We start from the raw sequence: 13,405 nt of genomic DNA, 5'->3' as shown, positions 1-13,405 counted from the left end.
CGTACCTATTTTTCTCACCACTTAGAACAGAATTCACCTTCTAAGAAAGTTATCAGTTGGCTTCAGCATTCAAGTTTGTGGCTCCTCCTCCAGTTACAAGTAGCTTGTAAAAATTGTACAGAATAAATCTATTCAGGTAAAGATATTTCTTTTTTTTAACATTATGGGATGTATACATAGTAACTAACATCTTACATAGTAACATATTAGCCCATAAATTACTTTCTCAAAAGTTAGTTCTGACAATATATTGAATATATATATTGAATATATTGACCAACATGAATAAAACAGGTCTGATCACAAGTTACTCTACTTATGTGAAATATACAATAGGGAACTATTTACCTATTAAAGACAAGTGCAAGATGTATTCCCCAAAAGAATTAAGCAAAGTGTGTGTGTGTGTGTGAATACATAAATAGTACTGTAGATACAAATGGTCCTTGAATTATGACCCTTTGTTCAGTGGATGTTTACAGTGGTGCTGAATGAATGGATAGCTACGTCCAGTCCCTGATGTTATGGCCATTGCAGCATCTCAATGGTCATGTGATCAAAATTTGGGTGTGTGGCACCTTCCCTGCACTTACGATTGCCTCAGAAGCCTTCCAAAACTTCATATGAAGGCCTCACGCGACTTGAACAAGAACACATAATTTGAACAAGGAGCTGGTGTGGCCTCAAGAAGGAAGCCTGGTGTAACTATCAGCTGCCCCGTAAAGGGCCAGATAGGAAGAAAACTGTGAAGACAGCGGATAATTGGAGGGGCAGTGGAGTGCAAGGCAACTAAAAGAGAAAACGTGGAAGGGAGTTGGTGGGTATGGGAGCTGAAGAGGAGGAGGCAGCCCCTTACTAAAGTTTGGGGCTGGGAGGATGAAACTGGGAATGGTTTGGTTTGGGTTTAGACCAGTGGGATTCAATTAATGATAGTAAGGGGACTGCCAGGATTGCTGTTGCTGAGCAGGGCGTGCCTCCCAAGCTATGCTTTTGCTGGCAGAGGCACCATGGGCTGGTCCTTTGCTGTTTCCAGGGTGGCCCGTGGGCCAGGTCTAAGCACTCTGCAGGCTAGATCAGGCCTGCAGACCTTGAGTTTGACACCCCTGCCCTAGACAATGTTATTTATGCAGCTTTATAGAAACTACCTACCATGATTACAAATATGGCAAGGTTCATTTTCCTGCCCTCTGGGCTACTTCTGCTCTCAAGTTGTCCTTTACTGTTTTGGGGGTGGGAGGTTTGTTTGTCACATTACAGTAGAACCTTATTTTAACTCACTAATTGGAAGAATGGGGGCTATTATTAACCGGTGTCACAGTTTTTTTATATTTATTGAAACATTTCATAGTAATATGTAAGTGACTTTTGACCTTTTCAACAGAAAACTACAATCTTATTGTCTCTCCCACTTGAATATTTTGCAGATCCCTCAGTTGCCATTTCAGTCAGCACCTTTCTTAAACTTCAAATCCATAAATCATCCAGCGTTTTTTTCCTTTCAGCAAAAGTCCATATAAGATTTCCAGTCATTTGAAAAAGATGTTCTCTGAAAAGCCAGTTCAGTTTTGCTATTTCTACTAATTCTGACATTTTCACAATCCATTCCTCCACTGTGGGAATATTATTCTTCCATTGTTGTGCATCAAATAAGGTTGCTGCAATTATCATCTAACTAACATATCAAGCTACTAGGAGTCTTTTTTAATTCCCTGTCCACAAGTCCCAATAAAAAGAATTCTCTTTTTAGCAATATTAATCTTTAAGACCCTTTGCATCTTTCTATAAATTTGTATCCAAAATTTCTTGGTTAACAAATATCTCTTCAGATGGAAAATCCTCAGTGTTGCATTGTTTCCATAATGACTTCATTATAAAACAAAATTAATTGGTGCAGAAAATCAGATCATTCTATGCAGATCTGGTAATTTGAGGGTGCATTGTATTTTGCAAAGGGGTGGGTAGGCTGAGACAAATCAGCCTGAAGAAGACAGGCAGTTCTGACCAAAAAAAATCCCACCCATTCTGAAGCAGTGACCTGACTGATGGAAGATTTCCCAGGGAAGGCTGAAAAGCAATAAGGGAAATATCCCCTCACCTCTAGCAAATGGTACATTCACAATTCACTATTTAGCAGTGGATCAGAACAAAGGCAGGATCATTACTGACAAAGGGGACAACTATTGTTACTCTGGCTTTCTGGATAAAAAGCATTTTAACAAGGTCAGGAAAGTCATATATGTAAATGCCATAATGAACCATAATGGCAGACCCAAGAGTTCTGAATGCAAAAATTTAAATGGAATTCTCTCCTGGGCTATGCCCTTTAAGAAATCTTCAAGAGACCTGGGTATCTGTTGTGTCTCGTCCGATCTCACCACCACAGCCGGGGTCTGCTTATCTGCTTCCGAACGCTGAAGAATGTCCTAGCATGCCTCCTGGCCCCAGCCCTGGCTCCATGCCCAGACAGGCTGAGGAGGGGGCATCTCCCGGCCCCAGCCCTGGCTCCATGCCCAGACAGGCTGAAGAAGAGCAAGTATCTCCAGCCCCCAGCTCTGGCTCCATGCCCAGGCAAACGGAGCAACTAGACCCCTCCCCCTCCTCCACAGCATGTGAGCCTGAGGAAGGTCAATTACCAACAGCTGCCGATTGGAGTGACCCTCGCGTCAGAAGACTTGATAGGCGGAGGCAACAGAAGGAAGGGAGGGGCAGGCCTGGATAAGTGCTGAGTCATGGAGCCACACCCCATGGCCTATATAAAGGACCTGCTTTCTGGCATTCTCTGAGTCAGGCAAAGTCTAAACATATCTTGCTGAAGTCACTTTCTGATCTCCTGCCTGCCCTGAGGACTTTGCTAGGACTTTGGCAGAGCTGCATCCCCGTGACCCATTTTTCTCCCAGGGGAGAGCAGGAGGCCGAATGCTGCTTGTCACAACCCCTGGCCACACCCACCATGGCCACACCCAGCCAGCCAATCATTAGGGCAGAGAACCGGTTGTTAAATTATTTGAATCCCACCACTGGATAAGCCTAATCCTGGGCTGCAAAGAAAGGAAAAATCGATCAATACTGCACATGCAGAAATTCACTTAATTCTTAATATATTACAATTGCTATTGCAATAGGTTTCATCATACACACAAGATACTTTATGTAAAGATCCAATGCAGCAGGAGACTTGGTAATACTGGTCTACTCAGTTGACTATACGATTTCTTTCTAATGTTTAAATGGCACTAGACAACCCATGTCCTCTTGGTCGTTGTTTCAGAGATATTTCCTTACCTAAATAGAAAAACAGAATGATCACAGTTGTCAAAAAAGCAGTCGGAATGGAAGTGACTTCTGATTTCCTGTCAGCTTCCCCACTGAGCGTCCTTGTGGGAAGCTTCCAGGGAACATCAGAAACCTCCCTTCCTTCCCAGCAGGCAGGTAAATGGCTGATGCAAGGTGGGGGAGGGAGCAAGGGTTTGCAAAACTGGCTGGGAAGCTGTCACAGGATATTGAAAACTAAGATCATATTCTGCAGCAGCAGCAGCTCAGTCATGAAAAGCAACCACAACTTTTCCAAAATTCACTCCATTGGTATTTTGGACGCATTCTGTAAGTTATCCCATTTGAGGTATCTTGGTTCAAAAATTGTTGTCCTATGATGCATTGTTTCATCTAGTTAAAGGCCAAAACAATAAGAGTTTTAGTAGCATTTAAGATAGTAATAACATCTGGCATCAATCAGTTTTTCAGCTGGGTTGCTTCCCCTCCCAATACATACATAGCAATGCTGAAATTTAGCCACATGTAATTGGCAAGATAACTCTTTAAAACTGTTCAAAATTTAGAAAAATCATCAATTTTTTTAAAAATAAGATTATTACCTCCTTTAGCTTTTTTCATGGGAGGGGGCTGATTTGACAGTAACATTCCTTAATAATAGTTGTAGCAAATTCTTACAAGGTCTTATCCCAAATGGAAGTTAGTAGAGAACAAGACCCAATCAAGGCAAGCTTCTCAATTGCTTGATATTATTATGGAAAGGTTTTACTGGTAGTCCTTGACTTACAACAATTAATGTAGTAACCATTTGAAGTTAGAACAGCACTGTAAAAAGTGACTTTTGACTGTTTTTCACACTACTATTGCAGCATCCCCATGGTCACTTGATCAAAATTCAGGCACTTGGCAACTGACTTATACTTATGACTGTTGCAGTGTTCCTGGATTATGTGGTCACCTTTTGTGATCGTCTACAAGCAAAGTCAATGGCTAAGCCAGGTGTTATTGCAGTGATTCATTTAAGAAATGTGGCAAGAAAGGTCACAAAATGGGGCAAAACTCCCTTAAATCTCTTGCTTAGCTACAAAAACTTGTGGATGTAAGTCAATTGTGGATGTAAGTTAAGGACTACCTGTACTGGAATGCTCATGTGCTAATGGTTTGCATTTCTAAGTGCTTGAAAAGAGCTGATGATCTTCTATCAGTTCTTGACATTCCAGGAAAAAAATATCAAGTTTCTCTATTTAAGTTGTTATAAATCTATGATGTATATACTTCATTTTAACACCCCCACTTTCAAGAGAAGTTATATTCACGTGATGAGGCCAACCTGATTAGTTAAACCTAGGGAAGGACTAAATCTTAGAAATACTGTAATGGGAAGGAGAAACATGTCATTGGCTATTCATCAGCCAATCAGTATATTCAGAATTCTGCATTTTCAGTGCCCTCATTATAACAATGCACTTCCTTAGCTATTCAGGTCAGCCGTCATTTCACTATACAATAATTACAAGGTACACCAAAGAGCTTAGGTGAGGAAAGGCTCTAATGTGTATTGCTTATACTTTTTCCACATCTCTGCAACAACAAAAGAATCCTGAAACTTAAAATGTAATAGTGAGTAAAAGTAAGATCTATGCAAATATGACTTTCATCTGATATTATCAAACTGCACATCACAACCAATAATAAAACCACACAGGTATGCAATGTTTGTACTACCAGTTTTATTATATTTTTATTTTTATTTTATATTTCTAAACCCCAATCTCCCTCAATGATCCTATTTCTCTATTAAAGAAACAGATCACATCTGCCTGCAAAGAACCGAACCTAGCCCACTGTTGGAAGAAAAATCTGGTCTGCTTCCAAGCTGGGAGAAAGACACTGAAAATAAAATGGAGGCAGGCTGTATGAAAAGATCTGTTTATTTGGTTTTCCAGAAACTTCAGTGACAGTAGCATGTTTCTGGGGTGGCTGACCAATTGGCGGGGTAAGTGGGTAGATTTTTATAGGGTTCTGGGTTTGGAGATGCCCCAGGGGGTTGTTCGAAGTAGTGAGCCTTGTGTCTTTTGCTATTCTAATGGTGGTGAGTAAATCCTATTATGTCCTAAAGATCCTGTCCTGTCCTTAGCATGGGGTGGGGGAATGTAGATTTTTAGTTTTTGGTTTTCTGCTTTTTAAAATCTCATTAGCTCCAGCCTTCTGTGAGAGGTTGTGGCTGAAGGTATTTTGTTTATGAATAGAATGGTCCAGTCTTTCTGAATGGATACAAAATATCCATTCCAAAAAACCAGTCTCTTCTGCTTGAAGCTGTTGTCCTATGACAGGAAGACTGGAGCCTTTTCTTCCTTTAAAAATATGTTTCTCCATTTCTCATTTAGGGAAATATAATATTCTGCCTCTTTTAATATTCCCCAAAATATTTCATTCTCTAAGGTGGCGGCGGGGGTGTGTGTGTGTGTTCCCACACCACCATAAATCTGACATTTTTAGAGTCAAACGTGACTGTGAATCACAAGTCTTCACATTCAGATGTCAATAGCTCTGAAATGTAAATCGCCATCAACACGCGTCAATCTGCACAGAATGAGCCATAGAGGTCACACCTTGCAGAATTTGTTAGCCATTTAATGGCAAAGTTAGCAAGGCAGAACGTTTAAGAAATAACTTCACAGAAGAATCCTGAGATTGAGTTTGTTTTTTTTTTTTAAAAAAAGTCCCTTCGGTTACGCTGGATTCGCACATCACGTTTACCTAAGGTGTGGCTGGATGGTTGTGGGGGTTCCGTGGGTTGTGAGAACCCAAACGTTGTGGGTGGGCGGTTCACGGTTGAGCATATTGCGGCCAGCCAGATCACCCGGGTTTTATTCGGCAAACCATGGCTCAGTTTTAGCCGACACACTTCATATGGTTATAGACCGATTAGCCAAAATTTCCTATGGGTACACGGAGACAGACCAACGAGTAAAACCACCACCCGCTCGGCTGCCGGCTTCCGCCCAACTGAATCCCCCAGGGCTTGGGCGGGGGATTCCTGCTTCTTCTTGCGGCACCTACGTCACCAGTAAACTCGGCAGGAAAGGCGGCCGCAAACCTGCAAGGCCGGAGGCGGGGCTAGCTGAGCCGAGGGGCGGGGCTTGCGCGCCGGGCCTTGAATGGCCCCCTTGTCCGGGAGTGCGGAATTTTTTCTTCTTCTTCTTTTTTTTTTTCCCGTCACAGCCCTGGGAAGCGCAGAGGCAAGATGGCGCCAGCAGCGGCAGCGAGCGGGGACCGGGGGCTGAAGAGCTTGGTGTGGCAGAGTGAGTGTCGAAGCCCGCTCTTTCTGACTTCCCTTCCCCAGCAAGCTGAGCGAGTCTCCTTCTTTCCTTCCTCTGCTTAAGCAGAGCCTGCGGAGGCGGCTTTGCGCCACGGCCTGAGGCGGGCGTCCTCTCTCTACCTTGGCACGGTCGCCGAGGGCGCGGAGACCGGGAAACGTGCAGATGCGGAATCGGTCTTCGTGAGGCGACAAGTTAAGAGGGTGATGGTGGCCGGGATGGGGGTTAACGCCTTCTTTTGGGGTCGCGGCCGCCCCGCGGTGTGGAGCCCCTCGAATGCGGCTGCATCTCGAGGGTCAAGGCGAAGCTATTCCGCGGCTTTATTTTTGTTTTCGCCTCGGAAAGCGCTTCACCTGCTAGATCTGTAAGCACGCCGCCGTCTTTTAAAAGTCCGTTTCCCACACTTTCCTCGCACGGCCACTCCTATTCGCATTCTTCCTGGTGCAAACTGGGATGCATCTTCTCTTGCATTTTTAAGCTTGCATTTTAAAAGGTCGTCCAGTTATTAAGAAATAATATACTGAGTTCAGTTGTGCAAATGGCTTTGACTTATATATATTCATACACACACACACACACACACACACATCTATTTGATATATATCAAAGCCATTTCCACAGCTGAACTCAGTATATTATTTCTTAATAACTGGACGACCTTTTAAAATACAAACTTAAAAATGCAAGAGAAGATGCACCCCAGTTTGCGCCTCTGAGGGATGAGGGACCAGGAAGAATGCGAATAGGAGATATACATATACATATACATACATACATACATTATTTATTTATTTCTTCCTGGTATCTCATCCCTCAGGAGCATACTGGGGTGCATCTTCTCCTGCATTTTTAAGCTTAATATTTCATATATATATTTAAAAAGCCCGGGGTCTTTTAAATTCATTCAGATCCTTGGTAGGAATGGAGGGAGCATGGTGCAGTATGTATTATCCAGCTCTGGGCAGGTTGCTACTGCAGTGGTAGAGAAAATGATAATCAGATGGGTGCCTTAGGAGGGAAAAGAGAAGAGTTCAAGATAGAAATTGATGGTGCTATTTTATAGCTGGCATTTTAGAATTTAATTTCTCTGCTGTGGCTTTTAGGGAAGCACATACATTATTATTTTCAAAATAAATGAAAAGACTACCATCACCTTAAAGCAGTCACCTCGTAGAGTGTTGAGTTCTGATTTCAGTTTGCTTCCCAACTCTGAACTGTATAATGTGGTTGAAAATTGACCTAGTTTATCTTCTATGATTGTGCTAGATAAAAATGTCATCAATCTGCCTACTGCATCCTGAGCTCCTTGAAGGCAGGGAGCATAAATTAATTTTAATAAACATTCTGTGAGATCTTTAGTTTTTTTAAAACCTCATTATTAAAAATGGTTGCATTATTCCATGGAAATATATTATAGTTGATCAGGGTTCAGACTTATGTGGAAATACATCATCCATACTTTTATTTGCAACTGACAGTTCTTATCCTGGAATGGAAGCATTGAATTGTATGCATAACTGAATGGGTGAAGTCTGATGGTTCAGAACTTATTTATTTAGATTTATTTTCAAAGCTCTACATACAAGATTGTGCTATATGTATGCTTTCAACTTGGTCATTTCTTTTGAAACTAAAGATAGGGGTCGTACTTGAAGGATTGTTAGATGAAAGGATCCTTTATCTGATTGTGCCCTGTGGAATGCATTTGTGGTATTTGTACATATTTCTTAGTATTCTGTTTTGAGGAAAAGTAATGAAAACATGTTGCACACAGATCAGCATGTTGTGGCATTGTGTTTTCTGATCTTATTTCTTTTACTTCTGGTATGATTTAATGTTTCCTTTTTTTGGAAAAAAAATTGTGACTCATCAGCCATGTTCACGTAACATGCTTACTTTAATTGTGATTTATTAAATGAGTACCATAATAGCAAAGATATTAAGATATCTCAACATACATATTTACAAGAATTGCCTCTTTCCTAGTATTTATACATTAATTTGATGTAAATTCCTTTAAAAAGTCTTGGCCTTTTGCTGGTTTAGACTGGAAGAAATTCTTTACCTGTTAATCACAAGTTTGGAGGAGCTTTAACATAGATTTTAATTAAAAATTGCAATACCTTCTTTTGGATGTACCTTTTTATTCTGAAAAATGTTGAAGTAAGAATTATTAATTACAGGAATTTCCAGACCTATTTAACTCAGTAGGAAACAGGCACATGCTTACTTTCAGAAATGAACTTGAAAAAATCCTCAAGAGGAAGGACTAAGAAGCTATTGCTTCCTCTCAGACCATTCAATTTGTTCACTCATGCTTGTTCCTTTTCTGTTCTACATTGTTCTAATATATGAGCCCAAATGTTTTGTGGATAAAGGCAGGGGTGAAATGTAAAAAATTTTACTACCAGTTCTGTGGGCGTGGCGGGGGGGGTGGTAATGTGACTGGGTGGGCATGGCCAGCTATTTTTTTTTACTTTTAAAAGCATTTTTTTACAACCTCTTCAGCCGAAGAGGTTGTAGAAAAAATGCTTTTAAAGGATTCTGATGATCCCAGCTGAGCTGAGCAATCATCAGAGGCTTTTTTTTTTAACTTTCAAAAGCATTTTTTCGGCTGAAGGAAAAATGCTTTTAAAAGTAAAAAAAAAAACCTCTGATGATCGCGCGGCTGAGCTGGGGTGGGGGTCAGGGATTTTTGCTACAGGTTCTCCGAACCACCACCCGCCATCGCTACCGGATCGGGTGATCCGGTCCGAACCGGGAGCATTTCACCCCTAGATAAAGGCTAAAACATTTTTCCTCTTATGATAAATTGTAAAGTGAAATATAAATGGTTGCAACTTTATAATAAATTTAGAAAAATAACCACTGCCAGGAGAAACAGTGCCTGCTATAAATTCATTTAATTTCACTGATAGTAAAGCCAAACAAAATGCATTACCTCTGGAAAGTTTGAAAGAAAAAATCTGGAAGAATAATTATGATTTTGTGTAAAGATTAAGGATACAGAATTGCATAGACTAGAGCATGGATTTTCAAGCCTTTTTTTACATCAGAGAACCTGTTACAAATATCTTTGGAAACCCTTATCAAGCTTGTGTGTGCTGAGTGTCAGCTGAGAAGCCTCATTACTCTTTCCCTTAGTGTCTAAAGAAAGAGCTAGAGGAAAATAAACATTTGTTTCCCTTTAGTTTCATGGAACCCATTCAAATTTTTTCAAAATCCCAGTTTAAAAAACAACAACATAGTATAGAACTTTAATTTAGAAATTATTATAGGAAAGCTGCAGTTGCAAGAATAAAAACCCCTTTATGATAATCACAGTTTCCATATTATGCATTTAAATACATAAATACAGTATGTAAAAATGGGAAATGAACAAAGGCCATCTGGCTGATAAAAGCATATGCTGTTATGTTTGGTACTTGGTTGTTGTTTTCCAATGATCATAATCCACATTCTAGATGCAAACATCCTGAAAATTAGTTCCTTAAAAACCAAGGAACTAATTCTTTGATATGCTGTTGCACAAACTATATTTATGATCTAAAGTAATAAGCTATGAGTTGTCTTGTAACATCTACTAAGTTTGTTTAGCCATATTTTTTAATATTACTTTATCGAATTTAAGGATGCTTGACATATAGTGCATATACCCATGATTTTATTCTATTTATAAATGGATACGTTTATATTAATTATATTATATTCCATGATTTTTGTATTTATAAGACCATGTAAAGGTCAATTTTATGAGACCAACTAAATGATTTTAGGATTTTCCTGCCATTGAAAATGATAGAATTATACCATTGCTTTGTTTTCTAGTGAAAAGAAATAACGAAGATTAAGGCTTGACTTAGACTCAGTAGTAATTATATAAATGAATCTGCAGGAAATATACCTGTTTTTGTTTTGAATACAGTGACTTCATTTGCATGACATACTAGCAGTAAAGGTCAGCAGATGAGTATACTACCTTGTAAATTAAGTTTAGTTCTTTGTAATTCAAGATAGGGACTGTTTGAGATTCACTTAGTACAGTAGACCTCAAGTTACAGAGCTTTTATATGGGTTCATTATACAAATTCAACACAGGTAGTTCATGCAAACACACTGATTTTTTTATTCTTCTAGTGTAGACCTAAAGTTCTTTGTGCTTGCCCTGCAAATCTGGAATTGGAAACCAGAAATAAAATGTGCAGAAGATGTGAAATCCATGCTTTCCTATTGTATCTATGTTAAAATCAGTCAGATTTAATTAAATTATTAGGATAAGGTGATAACATATTAAGAATTATTGGTTTTACAGAACTTTGTATTACTGTACTACCACACACTTTGTAATGCTGACTAATTTAATTCTTTAATGTTACATATGACATTGCATGGAACTATTATTTTTAATGTAGTTCATTTCTAGTTTAAACCTTTCTTCTCTATTACTTCATTTTAACCATAGTAATAATATGTTTTTTCTTTTAGAACTAAAAGCATCAGTGTTTGATGACTGTAGAAAAGAAGAAGAATGGAAGGTAAGAAAAATTATTGAACTGGTTTATCTATGACTTATATAGTATATTTTAAAAATCATTTATTCAAGGTTCAACTCAATGTGTAATGGAAAAGGTTAGTAGTAATTGGAAGTTTTTGTAGGAATATAATGAGTCCATTGTGCTTTGGAGGAAGTCCTATGGTTATAACCGCTAATTATCTCCATTATTGACTACTTACTGTGGCATCTCCATCAAAGTCTATAGGAATTGCTCTGCTTGGGATAGCTTGCTGGAACTCCTATTGGCCCTGGGTCTGGAGCTGTAGGGAGCCGTAGTGGGAACAGCAACACTGAGGTTGGCTGTAACGGTAGAATAGTGCTACAGTTGAAATTATAGAATAGCTTCTGGCAGGGGCTGCCACTCAGCTGTTTGGAGATATATCTGTTAGAGTGACATCACAGAAGACCCTCTCCTTCATAGCAGCATGTGATTTGTTCCTCTGACACCTGATTGGCAGGGTAGATGGACAGTCCTGGTAGAACTGTGTTCCTTCACTTGTGTTGACAGCTGAGAATTGTTGCACCTTGGCATGATGGGATCTGGAGTTATCTGGTAGTCCTGTGAAAATACCATCCAGTATCTTGTGGGATGTCAGGGTGCTTAAAGGACAGTCACCTTCTTCTTCTGTTGGTATCTCAGGGTCCAGAAAGAAGAAGCAGTGATTTCATCTGTTCCAATTCACAAGAGGAGCTGAAGAAGTTTGATCAGTCAACAGAAAAGACCTTGAATAGTGCATAGTTGGGGCTGAAGCTGTGCTATTCTGTGTCCTACTGTATAAGGAAAAATTGGAAATTATTCCTGACAGAATAGTATTTATCTCAATATACAACTGGTCTTTACCCTACAGGGCTTTAAGGAGGTAGTTAAGACCGGTCTCTTGAGATCAGGATAAATTGAATTCCAATTGAGAAAGATTTCATTTCTGATTGCCATTTTAATAAAATATGTATTGACTGATTATGCTTTCCTCATCTTGTTTATACACTGCCCAGAGTCACTTGGTTTGAGTTGGGTGTCCCTATAAATGCTACAATAAACAAACAAATCAACTGGTTGGTATTATAGGTAGTTCTTATTGAAGAACCACTTGTTTAACAGCATTCAAAGTTACGGCGGTGCTGAATAATGAGAATTTACGACAGGTCCTTATACTTATGGCAATCATAATGTCCCTGCATCATGTGATTATTATTTGTGATTTTTACTGCTGTTTTCTGAAAAATAAAGTCAATAGGGAAGTCAACAGAAAGTTACAAATGGCAACTACATGAATGGGGGACACTGTGACTGCACAGAGTTTATCTAACAATGGCAATTGGGACTGATGCAACTACCATCATAAGTTGTTATAGTCACATGAAGTCACACTTTAGAACTGTATCTTAATGACAGAGTTGTCAGTCCCCATTACCATTGTTAAGATGTTACAGAAATCTGCATTTTGGAATCATAAGAGACTAGATATTTGTGTCAAGTACTTATCTAATGTTTCTTTGTACATGTAATCTTTGACTTATGACCAGTCATTTAATGACCCCAGTCACAACAGCTTTGGAACAGGTGCTTTTCAGTCCGTAAAGCACTTCCACCTGTCATAAGATATCATGCCAGGCTCCCCCCCCCCAATCACATTTGGGATGTTTGGCAACCTGTTCACTTTTACAACCAGGTATTGAATGCCTGTGATTATGTAATTACCATTTAAAATATTCTCTGCTGGCATCCCCAGAAAGTCAATTGGAAAACGGGTAGAGAAGGTTGCGGGCAGAGTGACATTGGATCTGAGAGCCATTCCTCCGAGTGTGCTGAGGGATTTCTACTCCCTTTCTCTTACAGTGAGGTGAAATCTTCCTGTGTACTGAAAGAACAGACCTCAGAACTGGTGAAAACACTGAATCCTAGGGAAGGCCAAGGTTCTGAGCCTTTCAAAATGTTGGCCTTCCGTTGCATGCTGGCATTTGTTCACTTTTTACCTTCCCCTCTGAAGGGGAAAATACTAATGAAGGCCAGCATTAATGTTAGCCTTCCTTTCTTGGTGTACTAGAGGAATTGACCTCAGATCTCGTGAAAATACTAGCAAATGTCATCATTCTTAGGATTGTTCTCCTTGTTTTGCTCGAAGACCAAGATTCTGGGCCCAATTATGGTTGTAAATGAAAGGCTATCTGTAATTCAAGGCGAAATTAAATGTGAATAGATTATTCAAATACAATATATCTAGATTTGGGGCAGCTGTTGAATTATTGGAGTGAGATATCT

The 13,405-nt window shown here is 39.6% G+C and overlaps 1 protein-coding gene across 2 annotated transcripts in view; it reads left to right on the top strand.

Annotated features, from left to right (window-relative positions):
* The first annotated feature begins 6,406 nt into the window (after positions 1–6,406).
* STXBP3 (syntaxin binding protein 3) overlaps positions 6,407–13,405 on the top strand; it is a 34,728-nt gene continuing 27,729 nt past the window's right edge. Inside the window, exons 1-2 of one of the 2 annotated variants that reach the window (XM_058176558.1) lie at positions 6,407–6,575; positions 11,076–11,125. In XM_058176558.1, coding sequence (XP_058032541.1) covers positions 6,518–6,575; positions 11,076–11,125 — 108 coding nt within the window. In that variant the 5' untranslated portion in view covers positions 6,407–6,517. Of the gene's footprint in view, positions 6,576–6,710; positions 6,785–11,075; positions 11,126–13,405 lie in introns of those variants that run through there. The other variant, XM_058176559.1, reaches the window with a different exon arrangement.

The sequence above is a fragment of the Ahaetulla prasina genome, chromosome 3 (genome assembly GCF_028640845.1).
Source record: "Ahaetulla prasina isolate Xishuangbanna chromosome 3, ASM2864084v1, whole genome shotgun sequence".
In the NCBI taxonomy this organism is placed as follows: Eukaryota; Metazoa; Chordata; class Lepidosauria; order Squamata; family Colubridae; genus Ahaetulla; species Ahaetulla prasina.
This window is presented reverse-complemented; position numbering and strand designations above follow the sequence as displayed.